The 19,388-nt window shown below is 38.8% G+C and overlaps 1 protein-coding gene across 1 annotated transcript in view; it reads left to right on the top strand.

Moving 5' to 3' along the window:
• Positions 1-18,701, top strand: part of PATZ1 (POZ (BTB) and AT hook containing zinc finger 1) — a 21,254-nt gene extending 2,553 nt beyond the window's left edge. Inside the window, exons 2-7 of the mRNA XM_010575773.1 lie at positions 8-937; positions 3,347-3,410; positions 6,769-6,837; positions 9,212-9,383; positions 15,172-15,309; positions 17,186-18,701. Of these exons, the coding sequence (XP_010574075.1) occupies positions 8-937; positions 3,347-3,410; positions 6,769-6,837; positions 9,212-9,383; positions 15,172-15,309; positions 17,186-17,604 (1,792 nt within the window). The 3' untranslated portion in view covers positions 17,605-18,701. The remainder of the gene's footprint in view (positions 1-7; positions 938-3,346; positions 3,411-6,768; positions 6,838-9,211; positions 9,384-15,171; positions 15,310-17,185) is intronic.
• The last annotated feature ends 687 nt before the right edge of the window (positions 18,702-19,388 follow it).

Here is a 19,388-nt window from a genome sequence, read left to right as displayed (position 1 = left end):
CCATCAGCTCCAAGGTGTTCGGAGACATCCTGGACTTCGCCTACACGTCGCGCATCGTGGTGCGGCTGGAGAGCTTCCCGGAGCTCATGACGGCCGCCAAGTTCCTGCTGATGCGCTCCGTGATTGACATCTGCCAGGAGGTCATCAAGCAGTCCAATGTGCAGATCCTCGTGCCCCCCGCACGCCCCGACATTATGCTCTTCCGTCCGGGGGCGGCTGACCTCGGCTTCCCTCTTGACATGACCAACGGTGCTGCTTTGGCACCCAATGGCAACGGCATCGCTGGCATGCCCGAAGATGAGGCCACGCGGGCTGCACTCACTGCCGCGCAGTCCTCCCTACCTGTTCTGCAGGGGGTGGACCGCCTGCCCATGGTGGCGGGACCTCTGTCCCCACCGCTGCTGGCCTCGCCTTTCCAGAATGTTGCTGCTAGTGCCCCCACTTTAAGCACCAAGAGGGGCAGAGGGCGTCCCCGTAAGGCCAATCTCTTGGACTCCATGATGTTTGGTACCCCAGGGGGCCTGCGAGAGGCCGGTATCCTGCCTTGTGGCCTCTGTGGGAAAGTGTTTACGGATGCTAATCGTCTTCGTCAGCACGAGGCTCAACATGGGGTGACAAGCTTACAGCTGGGCTACATAGACATCCCACCCCCGAGACTGGGTGAAAATGGTGTCCCGGGTCAGGATGACCCTGACGCCCCCCGAAAAAGAAGCAGGACGAGGAAACAGGTGGCCTGTGAGATCTGTGGCAAGATTTTTCGGGACGTGTACCACCTGAATCGGCACAAGCTGTCGCACTCTGGCGAGAAGCCTTACTCTTGTCCAGTGTGTGGCTTACGGTTCAAGCGGAAAGACAGGATGTCCTATCATGTTCGATCTCACGATGGCTCTGTGGGAAAGCCCTACATCTGCCAGAGCTGTGGAAAAGGCTTCTCCAGGTAAGAGAGTACTTAGAAGGACCGTAGACACAAACGGAGACCTAGGAAGTTGTCTTTCCTACCCCTTGGGAAATGAGAACAATTTGTACTTAGGATAGTTTGGCTGTTCCACGTTATAATGTCTCGAGAAATGAGAACTTCCATCATTTCCACTGGGACGCTATTCTACAGTCTCTTGAAAGGGTTTAAAAGTAATTAAGGCATAGAACTGGGAGTCAGCTGGCTTCTGGGTAACATTCCCAGCTTTGTCCCAGGCCTGGTGTATGCGTGTCCTTGGGCAAATCAGTTAGTCTCTCCCTCAAATGACTCTTCTGTGAAATGGGTATTGAAATAATTACCTACCTCACATAAGTGTCTCGAGACTACTGATTTGTAGGTAGTTTGAAGGTGCTGTTGAAGTGCAAAATATTAATACATCTCAAGATTATTATTTTTCTCGTATCCATTTTAAATTTTCTTTTTCTTAACTTCCCTTCATTTCTCTTAGTTCGTAATGTTTTTTATCACCCAAATGTGAAGGAAGAGGTGAGATTTCAAAGGCTGCAGCATCAAGTATCTTTTAATACATGATCTTTGTGTCCTTTGGGTTTACATCCTTCTGAAGGGGATCCTGTTTCTGCCCTGCAACATACGTAAGATCTGTGCATTTAATGTTGCTGATTTTTTGTTGTCACTGTTTGTGGGAGTTAATTTAATAAGTAGTTTGATACACGTAGTTATGTTAGTGGTATCTTATAGTCTGAGCTAATGAATTTGAAACTTTTTTGGAAGTTTGATGCTCGCTTTGAGACTAGGAGTAGTGGGGGGAGGGGGATGTGTACACTGTGTTACTTTTGCAGCAGCAGTCGGCTTTCTACAGCAGTTGATTTGCTTTTACAGGAGGGAAGGAATCGAGATACGAAAACGAATCAAAAGGCTACTAGGGCTAGAATTGTCCCAGCTATAGAAATGTAGGAATTGTGCCCCCGCTAGCTCTTTCTGATAGAGGGACTTCTTGCTACTGAAATAAATTAAGAAAATGTAGACTTTTTTGGTTTTTTCAAATCAGCGATAATTAGGGGTGCATCTTCATATGGACTGCAGATTTAGTGATGGAAAGTCATGAAATGAAAATTTCCTCTGTGGCTAGAAGTGAAAGTATTTTTCTTACTGCAGCACTACCTGGGATCATCTGACAATTTTTGTTATTTTTATTCACACTTAAAAGTTTTCTGCTGTTGCTGTGTGAAAGGTTTTTGTCAACAACGGAAAGTGAAAGATACCTGTTGAGGTCTCATTTTTCCGAGTAAGTTAATGCGAACAGGGAGGAATGCTGTTATAAAAGTAAACAACAAACGCGTCTACACATCTTTGTAAAATCAAAGTATGAATGCAAAGTAGAGACTTTTTAAGTTTCAGTATTCAGGCGTAGGAGCAGCCAAAGGAAGTTGGAAGTGTGATGTCTAATTTTAGTGTCCTTTCCTTCACTCAGTAGCACAGCACATGAGGTGGCTAGGGTTGAGGTACCTAGCAGAAGGACCCCCAACCGGTCTTTCCGGTTACACCGCTCCAGCCCACTAGCTGCTGGAGCATCAGGTTTTAACAGCCTGACTGCAAAGTTCAGTCTATTTTCTGTCTGCAGTGCGTGAATTCCATCCCGCGCCCTCTCATTGGCGCAGCTGGAAAGTTGGGGGAGGAGAGGGTGGAGAACTTGTTTCCAAGCAGTTTTGGCCTCATACAATGAAAAGCTTTCTTCCCACTAGGAGAGAAACTCCCACCAGGAAAATCTGCAGCTATTCAGTCCTCTCTTCTTCAAAGTAGGCTTTACTGATTGTGAATATTGGTCTAACTTTTTTTTCAGTAATAATTTGCTCTTCCATTGCACCTTCTAGTTGGGACCTTCAGAGCACTTTATTTGTATTAATGCAGTCTCCCCACCAAGTTGTGAGTTAGGACAGTATTTTTTCATCTTGCTGGTGGAAAATGTGTCACAGCAACAGAGTTTAGAGTCAGTCTTTTTGCACAGAGGTGCTTAAAGTTGGCTGCTTACATCCGTGCTTGGGACATAAACCAAAAGGGTCTGGTTTTCAAATATTCAGCAACTGTAAATCAAAGTGCCCTGATTGTCAAGATCTAAATAGGATTTTGGAAGGGGACATGCAGGCTTGAAAATTGTGGCTTGTGTTTTCTGTGATCATTCAGTCATAATTCCTGAGAAAATGCTAACCTTTTTAGTAAGTTGCAGAGGGTACTTATCAAGGTAGAGTCCCAGTTGTTGGTGATCTGGTTCTTGGAAAGTTAAATATCGCTACGTTTGTAATAGATCCATCACTGGGATCGTATCTTTTTTTTTTTTTTTTTTTTTGGTTAAAATTGTAAGTTTATTTTTAGTATTTGTTTTAAGTGTGCTTCTGTGTATTTTCTTTTAAGGCCAGACCACTTGAATGGACACATCAAACAGGTGCATACCTCAGAGAGACCTCACAAGTGTCAGGTAGGAGCTGGAGGGGTTTAGACTGATGTATGGGTAATCTTTGGCATTGCATTGATGTGTGCAGACAATTATGAAGTATCAGTAAAAATACCATGTGTGTGTGAATTGGGATAAATGATTGTAAATAACAGCGTTCAACAGTGATAGCTGCTTTACATCCCTCCTGTCCCCCAGCCCCTTGTGTCATCTACAGCTTTGGTCCTCCTGCCTCCCTCCCCTTCTACCAGATGTTCTTCCCTGCTGCTCTGTCCCAGTCTCACCCTGGATCCCTTACCCAGCCACCTTGTCCCTTACCCAGCCACCTTGTCCCTAGGCTTAGAGTCAATGTCACTGATGATTCCCTCCATTCCCCCCCCCTTTTTTGATTGCAGTTGTTGCCAAACAGGAGGCTCCAATGCTGACTTTTTTTTTTTTTTTTAAGAATAATTTCAAATAAAATTGGTAAATTATCATAACTTGCCAAGATGCTCTCTTTTTTTTTTATCACATAGCCTTCAGAACATTGCACTGAGCAAAATTGGAAGCTTTTTTTTATCCTGGGGAGAATATAAATAACAGCATCACAGTATCCTTTGTAATACAATGTCATAATGTTGTATGTAGTTTTTTTACAGTTAATAAATTATTAGGGTTTGAAAGCTCAAATCAAGAAAGTTATTTTGTAATTCATTTGTAGAGGGATTTAAAAGGTGCCTGGAAGTAAGGGTAATTAAAACCAAAGTTGAGAATCAGCTTCTGCTGTCACCCGCTGCCTTCACATAGTTGTTGGGCAAACTTCTAAAACATTTGTTGGGCTAGCAGTCTCCATGCTTGGTCTCTGAAGAAAGATTTATTTAATTATTTATCTAAAGAAAGTTGGAGCAAGATAATTTTCATTTTCTTTGACGACAGTGAAGGTTAGAGGATTTTTTTTTTCTTCTAAAATTTTTTAACCACATTTTATGAACCTAGTCCTACATGACTGCTGCCTCCTGATCTGTGTTTTTTTTCCCATCTCTTGACACCCCTCTCCTATGTTTCCTCCAAATTGTTGAGAGTTTTGAAACATTTTGCAGCTTTTAATAATCCAGTGAACAGTTTTTCAGACATATAGAGCAATCTAAAGGTTTCTGTTGACCTCCATATGATCTGTGGAAGCCCAGCACCTTTGAAAATCAGGCCATAGAGCCTTCACATTGATTTAACCGCATATCCTATATAAAGCCTTAGATTGGCTTAAGCTTCTTAAGATGATTTAGGGATTATAGATTTATATAAATTGCAAAATTCCACTCATAAAAAGACTTCACAATTTGGGGATAGCAAGGGGTCTGTGTGGATGAACTGAAGATGACTACAGATTTTTTCCATAGGCGTGTATTTGTGTGCAAGTACGAAAATGAATGTTTAGGTCCCAACATAAACAGAAACTCCTCATTCGTTTGCCAGTTGATATCAAGGTTATTGAACGAACACCATTTATGAATAACGTTGATAGACATGAATTGTCCTTTGCCAGCTGATGCCTGATAACTTTTGTATAGTTTTCTGATTGATTTAAGAGTATTAAATATAAACTCCGTAAGTGTGAATCAGAGGATACACTAAGAGCTAGAAAGTAAAGAAATACAGAAGCTAAGATTGTACAGCCAAGCTCAACTCCGTCTCCTTGCACACATGTATTTTGTGATAGCAATTTCTAAGAACAGTGTTTCTCATTGTGTGTTCTCTAAAGTGCCATAATACTGTATGCACTGTTCATTTCAGTTAAAAGGTATAGGCTAGAGGTTACAAGCATCAGGACAGAGTTGAGGTTGTCATTCAGGCTTGGTTTGTCCTTGATTTTTGACTGCTTAACCCCGCAAAGTTAATTTTTCATTAATCTTAAGGTGTAGAAAATTTGTTAAAGAGCTGTTTTGTGTCTTTGCAAAAAATACTTCATAATATCCTGTCAGATTTAGAAAGTCTTCTTAAATATGCACAGATCTGATATACATGGTACAAACCACAGAAGGGGAGCTATCATGCTGAAAATTTGTTTCAAATCTGAAAGCTGATGTATAAACCGATGACGTTCTCCTTGTGATTATCTCATAACCAGTTACACTTCTGTTCCATGATGTGTATCTAAACACAGAATCTGGCCACTAAGAAGGAAAATAGCTTAATACTGGCATGCTATTTCCCCATTTTCCATTCTCTTTTTCCATTGATTTTGTTTGGCAAATTAGCTCTCCATGAGAGTAGCCTGAACAGCATTGAGCATCCTTTTTGAATCTGTTGAGTTCCCATTGAAAATTCCTCTTATTGTCATGCTTTGTTTATGTTTACTGCAAAAGAGAAGTACTCTGTCGGTAAACAGAAAAGCTTTCCAGAATCCTCTATTGTAATGGCATTCTTGGAAGTTGTGCTCTGTTATGATTTAAACAAAATCCACTGGCCGTTTACCTGAGCCCTCGTGTATGTTTGCAAACCAGTGGATATCTAATGTTTTGTTGATGTGGCATCGTGGTATATTTTGGACTACCAAAACAAAAGCATGAAGGTGTCAACCCAGCTTCAGAATAAATAAAATGAAACTATGAGAAGCAGGACAATTTTAAGCTGAACATCACTGCAACAGCTAGTTTTCAGTGCTCAGCATGTAATCCTGCACTCATCCCCCTAAAATAATGGCTGTGCTTCACAGATCTTTGAAAAACTATCCTAAGTTCCAACACCTGTAGCACCTGATGCCAGACAAAGACCTGATTCCAGCTTTTTCATTACTGTTAAAATAGACTCAGAATAGAGAAGGCTTCCACAGAGCCAGGGCAGCTGAGAAATCGGATCCAAGAAGTTGCTTTGGTGCCCAGGCAAGACACCAAATGGCACTCTGGATCTTCTGCCTTGGACTGTTGCACTGGTGATTTTATATTTATTTATTTATTTTTTAAAACTGACAGTTTAGTTCTGGATGTAGGAGAAGGGGTAAGTCAGTTTTCTGGCCATAATGGGATAGCTCAGTTTGCTGACTTGTCGTATGGGAAGGGGTAAAGCTGGGTTGTCAGCTTTTGAGTGTGAATGGTATGAAAGTTAGACTGCAGTTTGGGAGAAAATGGTGATCTGAAAATTTGTGGACACAAACGAACAAGGGGAGAAAACAGAAGTTTGCTCCTTCTCAGAGACAAGAGACAGGTTGTTCTTCTGTCAATTTAAATTTAAAAAAGAGAAAAATACAGGTTAAATTAAAGCACAACTTTTGACAAAAAAAAAAAAAGATCTATTTATTTAAGTAAACCTAAAATTGGCGTCCCAAGTCCAGTGCTTTTCCCATTGATTTCAATGCAGAATGAGTTTCTTCCTGTCCTAATTTCTCTTACTTCCTGCCTATTAGCAGGAAAATGGCAGCCACCATGGAATAAGCTCAGAGACATCCACATCCATAGAAAAGTTGAAACTTCAAGAGGTATTTCTTAAACAATGTTTTTTTAAACTTTATATATATATTCTTTTTGATCTATTTATATACCTGTGCAATGTTTGATAGGAAAGCACTGGAGAGTTTTCTTCTATGATTAACAATTAATGATAAATACTTAGCACTCATTTAGCACTTCACATCTTTTGTAAAATAAAACTTTTTTTTTTTTGCTCTATACCTTTTATAAATATTAACTATTTGAATATTAACTTTGGGGTTTTCTTTAAACCTAGTCCTGTCTCCCATTGTTATGATTCAGCTAAACTGGTTCTTGCTTTCTCCACTGGACTTAATTTTTTTTTTTTTAAGCTTCTTCGCAGATATATTTACTATATAGCTTATCCAAAGGTTAACTTTGCACAGCTCAGCAGCAAGAGTGAGAAATCAAACACAGAAATTATTATATTGCCTTTCCCTAAGCTTTCAACTTGATAACTTCAATATGGGACAGATACGGCTTTACTTCTGGCATCCCTGTATTTATGTGATTTGTCTCTGGTCTGCTTCATCAACTAATGCACTCCCAATGCTTTTGTATGGACACTTACTGTGGCTCAAGATTTTTAGACTTACTGATGATGATCTCTTGGCTGTCATCTTTGATTGTCTAGTTATATATCTTTAGCTGATATCCAACAGATTGGTTAGTATCAGTGCTGGAATCCTGCCTTAAGTGAGTGTTTACCTCTAAGAACATTTTAGTAAGTGAAAGCTGCACCTGTTTTGCTCAGTGCTGTGTATTGAGATTTCAAATGAAATCTTTCGTGTTCAAGAATTTGCCTCTTTATCTTCATTACTTTTAATTTATGAATCTTTGGTGAGCTTAGTTAAACTGTGTATCGCAGAAATCCAGATAATTTTGCTGTTGTCTTTTTAAGTTCATTAAGTCCTGATCCTCTGGGGTGCTAAGTCTTACGCTTGCTGCAGAGTAGCCTCAGCTCTATGGGATTTTACCATACTCAAGCAACTCATAGGATCGAATGGGTGTAAAGCCTGTTGAAATTGATAGGTACTTTTCAGCTGCCTTCAATGTTTTTTCAATTAAGCTCTTGATTAACTAAATTATATAATATTATATGGTTTATCCTCTTCTGCATTACCAATTTCACTTATTTGAAGTTATAATTTTGGAATTTTACTAGGATTGCTACTTTAACAAGTCTATCACTATTGAAACAGTTGTTTAATTACACACTGATACTTGAAAAGACAGAATATATCCAGTTCCCAAGTCACCTAATAGCCTCATATTATCTCTTGGGGGTTCTGGTTACACATCTTAAAACTGCGTTATTTTATATAAAGGTGGTATAAACGAAACACTGTACATTCTTGAATGTCACTGTTGCCCGCTTGGTCTGGTCATTCTAACGTATGTTTGCTTTTGTTTTTCTTCTCATAATTGTGAGCTGTGGTTTCAGACTATATCTTTAATAACTTGTACAGCGGATTGCTGGTGATTTATTTTCCTACACATGTTAGAGACAGAGCAAGCCTTTCAGAACTGGCAGGCTGTTGTAATAGGCTATATACATAGTCTGCATGCCTGCCAATTGCTATGATTATAAAAATGGGAGGGAGCCTTCGCTCATCATATGTATTATGTCTGGGAAGTGGGCAAGTAGAATCAATATTATCTTATGCCAAATCAAGCTTGTTTCATGGTAGTAAGTGGAATATGATACCTTGATCAGGGGTAAGTTATAAACAGATTACAGTGTCATGTAGTTATTTTGATACCTGCTCAGTTCTGAGGCTTCACTTCCACAATTTGTCTGCACTGCTACTGTGGATACCAGGATGGCTCTTTTACTGTCTTTTGTCATATTCTCATCCCAGCCAGTTCTCTGATGCTTTGTTTGTATGTCTTCGTGCTCCAAAGGGATTCTGCCTACTGAAGTTACATTGATCAGATCAAAGAGTAAAATTTAGGAAGATGACAAGAGAGGACATTTTGAGTGGTCTAAAGTGATTGATGGCTCAGTGAAATGGCAGAACTTACTGTAAATGGAACGAAGTGGTTTGTGCTATTTCTTTTGTTAAATATTACTTGAAGTTTTAGTATCTCCATCCTCAGAGGAGCTAAGGCCTTACAACTCTACCTTGATTTAAGTTTTACTGTCTGTAGTACATTAGAGCTGTTTTCTTGCTTTCTTAATTCTTTCAAGTAGTAATATCACATCTTGTACACTGTGTTGGTGATGTGAATTTTTTATTTGTGGGAAAATGGCTTGTGCATCATGTCATTTGTGTGTTTGCACAGGATCTAAGGTATTTACTCTAAAGAATACTAAATATATTCGACAATATCAGTGCTTTTAGCAGTTGATGAGTCACATGGTTCTCATTATACCTGCAGACTTGTAATGCTTCCTTTGCCACTCGTGACCGACTGCGCTCACACCTAGCATGTCATGAAGACAAAGTTCCATGCCAGGTGTGTGGGAAGTATTTGCGAGCAGCATATATGGCAGATCATTTGAAGAAACATAGTGAAGGACCAAGCAATTTCTGCACTATCTGTAACCGAGGTAATGAGGAAACTATTTTTTTATTTCAGTGGGACGGGACAACACTTGAGGGAAGTTGTAAGGCTATGTGACTGTCTGCAACAGGAGGAGGTTATACCATGTATGTATGTATTATTGAATACTTAACCCTGAAACTGTTGGAGCTGTAGGTCTGGCCTTTTTACATGGCTTATAGTTCCTGAAGAAACTCAGTTTAAACCTGAAGCAAATTGTTTCTAGACAGTTTTAAGAATTTTATTTGCTGAATAGCCAGATCCCTATAAAATAACCATGATATGTTGCCTTGCTACTATTCACCATACCCCTTTTTTTTTCCTATACCTGGTTAGACTTGAGTCCTTGTGATCAGTTTGGAACACGAATCTTTGAAATAAACACCAAGTTGAAAATTATATACTGTACATAAAAAAATCTACATTAAGTTATCAGTCTTGCTTAACCTCCTGGTGCAGCAGTAGAGTCAAGCTGCTTCTCCCTCTTAACACAAGAAATTCCTTTGTATTAAGGTACATTTCTAACACAAATTTTGTAAAGAGCGCTAGAAATGTGCTTTACCTTTATTTATTTATTAATTATTTACAAATACAGCTTTTCATAGAATCATAGAATATCTTGAGTTGGAAGGGACTGGTAAAGATCATTGAGATCAACTCCCTGCAGGACTACCTAAAACTAAACCATGTGACTAAGAGCTTTTGAAGCTTTTCCATCTGTTTGTGGTACTCTTCAGTTGGAGAGAGTTGTAAATTTAGACTTCGTTTGATGTAAGGCAAGCTGGAAAAATAATTTGGACTTATTGGTGTCTTTTTGGGTTTTTTTGAATGATTAATACACAACTTCAAAATATATTCTTGGTTCACACAGGCATACATACCTAGAAGTGCAGGAAGGCATTGCTGCTGTGTTTTGGGATCTTTTTCTTTTCTGATGAGCCTTTTTTTTTATGCCAAGTCTTCCCTTTTCCAATTTAAGGGAAGTGAAATCATTTGAGAGAATAAAGCAGTTCTGTATTTAATGTGAGGACTGTGCAGGGAGCTTTTGCATAACTAGGAGTTGATGTGTAATGAGAGACATTAAATTGCAAGGGAGGTATTTCCAGTGGTTGAACAGTCTGTTAGGTCCTGAAAGTGATGTTAACAGTTTGAGTGGAAAAGGCACGTGGGTTGAAAATCTTCAGATTCTGAAGCTCCAGGTAGATAGTACAAAATGAAGCTTGGCCTTCTTTTCAGCTGAAAGCCTATCTTCTGAAAAACTGCTTAAGCTTGCCCTGATTCTTTTTGTGGTAACATGGAAGACGCTATCCAAGATCCAGGTGCTATCCTGCTCTCCTTCAGTTAAACATGGTGCCAAAGAGATACTCGTATGGGTTGGGAGGAATTGTCTTGTTTCCAAGATTTGTAAGCATGCGATTCAACTTAATTACCACTGGATGTCACTGCAGCTCTTTCGAAATTCAGCCAGCATGACAAAGACATCTGGCATTCAAACAATGAAATGACTGAATGGTTTATTCACATTTTACAGGTTTAAATGTACAGTGGAAATATAAATAAAATATATACTCCTCTGTAGAAGGATAGGGAACCTGTGATGCAGCAAACTTTAAGCAACTACTTTCTTCTTACAGTTTGTGTATTTCAGATGTGTTGTCAGAATTTAGTCTGCTGTGAATTTCAGTTTACATCAGCACTTAGAAAACGTAATTAATCTGGTGAATTATTCTTAAATAGCTACCCAGTGTTAAAATTCATAGGAAAGGGAAGTTACAGACTAGATTTTTCAAACAACTGTGTTAAGAACTCATTGTTATATGCTGTGAATTTTTATTACAGATTTATGATCCATGACAGCAGAATTTTTAATCCAAAGTGTTCTAGAATCAAATTATAATGCTCGTTGTTTTAAATAGGTATCTTCTAGATTGTAGAGTCTGGCAAGATGAAGTATAGTGGAAAATTTCTGGATTAGAAACATCTATTCGATAGGCATTGGCGTAGTCAGAAGCTATGCGCCATCCCCCTGACTGCGATTGTGCCGTGGCTATGGTGCTTGTGCAATGGGATTTTGTTTTATTCTTCCCTCAGCTAACGTCCTCATGTATTTTTTAATTGGAACTTAGCTGGTTCTGGATATAGTAATTGTCAAGCTCTGGATATAGTAATTGTCAAGCAAGAATGCTCAACCTGCTTGTAGAGAGAATTTTGGATGTTGGCCCACAAAAAAAAGTGGATAAAAAGGTGACTCTTACACAGCTGAACATATCCTAGTGTTAAAGACAGAGCTTAGAATCCCTCAATTTATCCCATCAAACTGAGGGCTTTTTCTGTGGAACTTAATCAAGTGTCTCATGTTCTTTTAAAGGTTTAATGGGTTTAGGAGATGGGGAACTCAGTACCTGAGTGAAAGCAGTAGCCACTGGTTTGCCATGTCATGCATCTACCCATTTGCTGATTTTATTTATTTTTTTATTTATTTATTTTACAAAATGGCAGTATAAGGTCCAAAAATTACCATCTGTAGTTTGATGTTTTTTCCAGGTTAGTTTCTTACTTAGGGTCTTTATGCTTAGAACAGTTATGGAAGCAATTAAATTTTGTAAAATCAGGGAAGCTGTGCAATGGGGGGGGGTGTGTCTGATATGTTCTGTGGGTTTTTTGTTTGTTTTTTTTTTAAGAATTCATCTAAAATGTACTTATGAAAACTGATCCTCAATCCTCACTTTTTAAGACAAATTCTCTTTAATCAGTTTAAATAAAAAAGACCTGGTCCTGATTTGTTGTTACATAATCTTCTATTACCATCCTCAGGAACTTTATTAAGTTGTATGGACTTTTTCAAAGAACTTAAGAGGTTAATATCTTTGGCAAGTCTAGAACTGGTACCTTGTAGTAACATGTGCAACTCAGAAGATTCATTTTCTGTTTCAGACACATATGCATTTTTGTTTCACAGGAATCAGATGAGTTAGGAGAAGGGTAAATATTCCAATCACGAGTTAGATAGAATTTTTTTTACAATAAGATGAATTCTTGTATATTTCATGGTGGATACAGAGTTGATTAAAGCAAGACACGTTTGCCGGATGTTTCAGCTAAATCCAAATTAGAATTTTTGAAAAAGGAGCATCCTGCAATTATTTCTATAGTCCATCTCTTTATAGATGTTATCTAAAACATCAAGGGATAGGTTCCATTTCTATTAAAGCAGATCGTTTCCTCTCTATGCATGTTTTTGATGCTGGTTCCTCTGGTATGAAGAAATAATCTGCTCTGCAAAGCTGAGAGATGCGTATGTGTAAAGCAATAAATACATTCCTTCTTTGAAAAATACTGCCACTTTATCCTCTGCATTAGCCTGACTTTGTTTTTAAAGAGATTTTTAAAAGTAAAGGATTATTGTCTATGAATCCCCCATCTTCTTAGGACAGGCATTCATAATTAAGGTCTAGTGGAAAAAAAAAAAAAAAGGCTGGTGCTAAGTGCTTCAGAAAAAAATTAGGATAAAAACAACAACAAAAAAATCTCACTTTAAACAGTTTCCTATGAAGCTGTTGGCATTCTTACTGCTTTGATGGAAGTTGATGACTCACATGTTCATCTGCCAAGTGCATAAAGAGGAGCTAACACTTTGCAGGCAGTTTTCATTATATAAAACAATGTACACTACAAATAGAACTGCGGAGTTCAGAAAAAATATTGTATAGCAGAGATTACAACTTCAGATTTTCCTGTGTCAGTTGTAGGATAGAAAAACACTGAATACCTATTGATAATGCTTTTTAATGGTTGGCATTGAGTTTTTAATGCATTGCTACATAAAGAGGCTCATCTCAGCATGCATGTGGTTATTAGACACATGTATGAAATAAGGGAAGTACCTTGTAGGTGGAAGTATCACTGTTGTATGTGTACATTTTGTCCTTTTCTCTACCAGTCAAACACTGGTTCTTTCCATGTCTACAGTGAATTTTTGGTATTTAGAAGAATATATTTTCTTGTGACCCAGTGAGATATTCAGTACAGCATTTTGTGCCTGAGGGTAGGTCTTGCATTATTTTGGAGGATAATATCATTACATTAATTCCCTGGATGACTTGGCCTAGGTGATTCTGCTCCATTGTGTTTTGAGGGTCAGATGTTCTTGGTTTCTTCAGCTGTGATGTATCTACTTTTCTGTACTTTTACCTTCAACTCAGGAGTCTACAGTAACTCTCTCTTGTTCATCCTCAGCAACCTGCCCTTTTTCCCTTTCAGCATGTTGCTGTGGAGTTTTGTCTTGCTCTGAAGGTCCTGTATATATAGTTCTTAATAACCCTTGAATACTCTTTGATCCTGGCTTCTAAGAAAAGTCTGGGTAGAGGGATATTTTGTTGGGTAGGCACAGGGAATTCTAGTGTAAAGCCACATTCATTATTAAATTCAGCACCTGAAACTAACAGCTGCTGTCAGAAAATCCACCCCAAATATGTATGCCAGTATTGATTTTGCATCCTTCCTACTATATTATTATATATCATCAAATGTAAATGCAGTTATATCACTATAAAAATGGCTTTACAGTAGTACATCTATTCATATTTGAAGTGAAGCATTGGTATGAAAGTTCTCTTGCAAGGGCTTGTGCTGTAAATGCTGTATTGGTTAAAAAAAAAATCTAGGTCTTGGGTTTTCTCTATCCAGAAAGGGAACCTGGAACTCTGTGTCCATGATGGTGAAACTTGTGTTGTGTTCTCAGTTGTTAAAGGAAAATGTTTCTAACATGAAAGTGCCATAATATTCTGTTCAAAATATAACAGAAAATTAAGATGGTTGTTCATAGGCTTACCTGTGTAGGAAGTCTTTAAAAACTCTATCCTCATTGTGCCTCATATGTGGTCCAAATGTACTAGTACTAATTGCAAATCTTATTAAAATTGAATTTAAAAACATTCCAAAGTATATGTGAGATAATTTACTGCATTAAAGGAAGAGGCCATATTTGTGAGACTTCAAAAACAATTTTTAAAAGCACATGCACAAATGTAAAAAACTGTTTTATCAGTTGTTTGAAATACATGGTTTTAATTTCAGTGGTTTAGGCTTACAGATCAGAGCTAATAGAAATAATGAAATTTCATTTTTAACTTTTTTTTTTAAGTGCAGACAAAATATGAGTTTCGGTATGTTTTTTAAAACTCAGGATGAGCTGAATGGAGGAAATGTTTTTAAAAAATTACTATAGAACAAAATTGTATGCCTTAAAAACTCAGTAGTTTTAGCTTTCTGCCTTCTAGGAGTCACTATAAATGCTAGAAAGCTAAGGGGAAAGCACACTAAATACTAAACAGCATTCCTTCAAATCTTAACAGCATAAAATAAACTAATTTGAACTATCTTCCAAAGTATGGTCAGATGATGAAGGCATTTTTAATTAAAATAAACAAACCAGCACAAAAATGGTGAAGAGACATGGGTGCCTTTTTGTATCATGTCTCTTCTGCCTTTTTTTCCAGAAGGTTTCATGTCATCTGCTAGGTTTGCTTACATAGGATTTGTTTCTCAAGGAGGCTGTTCTTTCATCATGACTTCCACAAAGCAAATGAAGTCTAATGAAAGGTATGCATTACATTCATTGCCTGATTATGTCTAGGAATCCTACTTGAGCATATGTTGTAGGTAACCAGAAATCAAGCTAGTATAATGGCAACTTCGTAATAGGGATTAGGAACAAGAGAAAGATTAAAAGAACGGGGAAGGCAGATGTGTGTCTTTGCTGGTGGCAGGATCTCATCTCCTTTTATCTTGTTTAGGTTTCTCCTCTGCCTCCTACTTAAAGGTCCATGTTAAAACCCACCACGGTGTTCCCCTTCCCCAGGTCTCCAGGCACCAGGAGTCCATCCCGAATGGGGGAGCAGCGTTCCACTGCGTCAGGACCTATGGCATCAAAGGCAAGCGACTCGCTGCTCTGCATCTTGCTGCTCTGTGCAGAACTTTGTGTTGTGGGATGTTGGGCTGGGCATGAGAAAGGGGAGGGAGTAAGGACAGGGAGAAATACTGGAGAGAAGCTTAGGGAGATGCAGAGAAATTACATAGCATCACATAGTATGTAATATCTGTCCTTGGAATAGCTGATTTAACAAGTCTGGGGGAAGGAGATGGACACGTAAGGGTACGTGAATTTTTGGCAGCTTCTTTGATTTTAGAGGTTGAAAAAGCCATGTTAGTTCATCTTGACCATCTTCCTAGGAGCAGTCAGTATTTGAATTTTGCCTGAGGGATGCAGATCCTTGGCAATTCCTTAGTCCCACTATACTCGAATCTCGCGTCAGTCAAATGGGAGCTGCAGAATGCAGTTCATAAAGATTCTTGAGCAGTGAAAGCAATATTCATCCTCAGGTTGATGAGGAGCCATGCAACTATCTGTAGTTAAACTTACACTTTTTAATGCTGTTGTTGGGGAGGAGAGGTAGAGTGTAGAGGGTGATAATAGTACTGTCACTTCTTTTGGGTTTTTAACCTGCATTTAACTTCTGGGGAAAAAAAAGAAAAAAGATATTTTTGTAAGAGTAGCTAAAGAGTATTTAACTTCTGAATTGTAAACCTGTTGCTAGTCTATGTAGAATAGCTTGCTTTTTGCTTCCTGGTTTGAGCTGTCAGTATTCCTGGTGAAGCTGAAACATCAGAAATTTCTTCAAAACCATGGTTGTCCCAAAAAGTTACGGTTTTTTTTCTTGCCCAGGAGAACACAGGAGGCTGGGTTAAACAAAGTCTGTGCCAGTGGAAAGCTAAGTTGTGTAATTTTTTTCTGTTGAAGTCCTGATAGAGTTACTACAGAAGCACTTTGGTTTTGGGTGGTGTGCTGACTTAACAAGAGATTTACTCCAGCTCAGTGGTGTATTGATTTCATGCATATCCTGTTTGGTTTGTAATGCCGAGTCCAGAGCAAATCTGTCTTTTGGGTTGTGCCAAGTGGTTCTTTGGTCTTTTAGAGTTAATAGTAGATACAGCTTATTTGTATTCAGAGACTTGTTTAGGGAGTATGTCTGGGTTTCCCACGCTCATTCATATGAGCTGAGCAAAAAGTGTGGACAAACTTTCTTGGCATACTGCCAGAGGAGAATGGGGAACACTCCAAACATACCAATGGCTTTGCCAGGATATGTATCCAAATGACTTAAAACAGCGTCCCTAACTTCTCTCCTGTTTCACACTACAATATTTAAAGATGGAACAATTTTAGATTATGAAGTTCACTTTTAACAGCATTGCACTTAACTTGTAAAAAAAGAGTTCCTCAAGACTAAATGGAATTGCACTTCTTAAATTGCAGTAGCTCACTGCTGTTTTGCTGAGTATTTCCGGGTTTCTTCACATCTTGCTGCAGCCTGTTATACTTCATTCGGTTTCTAGGCTCTCCCCAAAGTATCAACAATATTTCAGAAGTGTGGGTGCGAATTGTACAGTTAAAAACTCATAATTATGTCCATCCTTTTGTAGGGCATGAGGTGTAAACGTTGTGAGACATCTTTGGGATTCAAAAAAGTATTATATAAACCAGAGACTCATTATGGTTGCATCAGTATCATGACAAATCTATAATAAAAACCTGGATGTTGCTCTAATAGCAGCCCGGTGGTTTGCAAAGAGGACCTATGGTCAAGGGCTTTAGAATATGAGGGATTGCGATGTTAAGTGTGTATCATTCTGTCATGACAGGCATTAATGAAATCAAGTGGTAACCAATATAATCTATTCTAATGCATGTTAAATACTTCTTGGGGGAGATAAGATTCTGAAAACTTCTCTCTTTTCTTTTTCCCGTAGAAGGCCAGAAATGTTCACATTCGGACCCGATTGAGAGTTCTGATTCATACGGAGACCTCTCTGACACCAGTGACCTCAAGACTCCTGAGAAACAGAGCACCAATGGGTCCTTCTCGTGTGACATGGCAGTCAGCAAAAACAAAATGGAGACGGAAGGAGAGAAGAAGTACCCTTGCCCTGAATGTGGCAGCTTTTTCAGATCGAAGTCTTATCTGAACAAACACATACAGAAAGTTCACGTCAGGGCCCTTGGTGGCCCATTGGGGGACCTCGGTCCTGCTCTAGGATCCCCCTTTTCACCCCAACAGAACATGTCTCTCCTGGAGTCATTTGGGTTTCAGATCGTCCAGTCAGCATTTGCATCATCCCTAGTGGATCCAGAGGTCGACCAGCAACCAATGGGGCCAGAGGGGAAATGAGATCAGTTTGATCTTAACAAAGCAAAGCAGCAGTCTGGCGATAATGATAAGATGCTGTGAATGAAAGAGGAAATAATGAAATTTGGTTCTATAGCTGAGAATTTTTTATTCATTTTAGCTTCCCTCTTTGTCTCATGCCCTACCCCACCTTTAAACCTTCACTGGGGAGAGGGAGAAAATGCTTCTTAGCTGATAAATTACAGAAGATGGTGACCTTGAATAGGAGACATGACCTAAAACACCAAATGGAGCTTTAGAGGCTGCTGCTGGTGTTTCGTTATGATCTTCTAAAATAAACAAAAGTTGCCAGCACCGATCTGAGAATTAGACAGTCATAGTGACCGAGGCACCTGGGGAGCTACAGCTACAGGGAGCTATGCTTTTGTTCTCTCTCTATTCCCCACCTTCCCTAACCTGCCCCAGAAAAACAGTAAGTTTTAAAACCAGACCCATTATTGACCCATTATTGAATATAACATTAAGTAAAATGCCCCGTGGTACCTAGCAGGTTACAATGCAGTTGTCCTTTTAAAAACAGAAAAATTTAAAGAAGGTGAGAGAATTTGAACCCCTTCTGCCATTTGTGAGGCTGTGAGTGCTGCAGCAGGACTGAACTGCTGAGAAAAATCACCATTCAGAACAGGTTGTTTTTGTTACTTTTAACCATTGAACTTGCTGTCAGGTTTTTAATTCTTTATTATTATTATTTTAGGACCTGTTGTAGTGAATTGCTACTGAAAAGCCAGTCTAAGGCGATACACAGAGCACTCTTAAAGCAGCAGTCACATTAGGGTTAGTATTAATTTTTCTTTTTTTAGATGTACCATAATTAATAACTTGGCTAGTTGATTGTTTTAAGTCTATGAAAGAAATAGTTTTATGAAAAAAAAAAAAAAAAGAAAAAAAAAAGGAAGGAAAAATACCATTGCAGTCGGGTTGACTGGTGCTCATTTTTCTTGTGGGGACCTAGGGTATAAACACGATCAGCTATCGGGTTAACACTATGTACCACTGACTTGTTTAGTGTGAATAAACCCAGGGGTTCACAGAGTGATTTTGATTTAATTGGATTGGACTCTATTAAAGAAGTTAGTATGTTACTTTGCATCCCCTCGTTTTGTCTGGTTTTTGAGCAATTTAGCCACCTGTCCAAAAGGTGCGCAAATGAGAACCAGTAAATAAGACATTAATCCCACTCTACACTGTACTGTATTCTTAGTGAGCTGGGCTTTTTGGCTACAGTCATGCTTTCCTGATCTGCCTCTGGTCAGGTTTGCAAAAGCCAGTCTTACTCCTTTCTTTTGCAAAGAAGAAGGGTTTCTACTATAAGAGATGGGAATTGCAAACATCATATCTATGAAAAAGAATTGATTACAAAATGCAAAGAAGCTGGGCTCTAGGCTGTTGGAGGTTCCATTTTAATCTGAAAATACTACTTGTGCAGAAATAGTGTCCTTTCCTGACCCTCCCTTTTATCCCATGTAACTTGTCAAGATCTTATGTACCAAATCCAGGTATAAATGTTGTTTAACACAGGGTTAGGAGTTAGGAATACTCTGAGTTATAATTATGGTTCTGCTGTTGATGCTCAAGGTCACATAGGACAGCTCCCTGAATTTATTCCTTAATTTCCCATCTGTGAAGAGTTTTCTCTACGTCACAATTGCTGTGAGGGTTAATGAGCAAAGGTTTACGCAGTGATTTGGTAAACTAAGTTGCTACATGTACTGAATGTTTCTAGAAAGGCCACTCTGAAGAGCCCAAGTCCCACACCAAACTTGCAT

This window comes from Haliaeetus leucocephalus, unplaced genomic scaffold, assembly GCF_000737465.1.
Source record: "Haliaeetus leucocephalus isolate CR32 unplaced genomic scaffold, Haliaeetus_leucocephalus-4.0 Scaffold13, whole genome shotgun sequence".
Taxonomy (NCBI): Eukaryota; Metazoa; Chordata; class Aves; order Accipitriformes; family Accipitridae; genus Haliaeetus; species Haliaeetus leucocephalus.
This window is presented reverse-complemented; position numbering and strand designations above follow the sequence as displayed.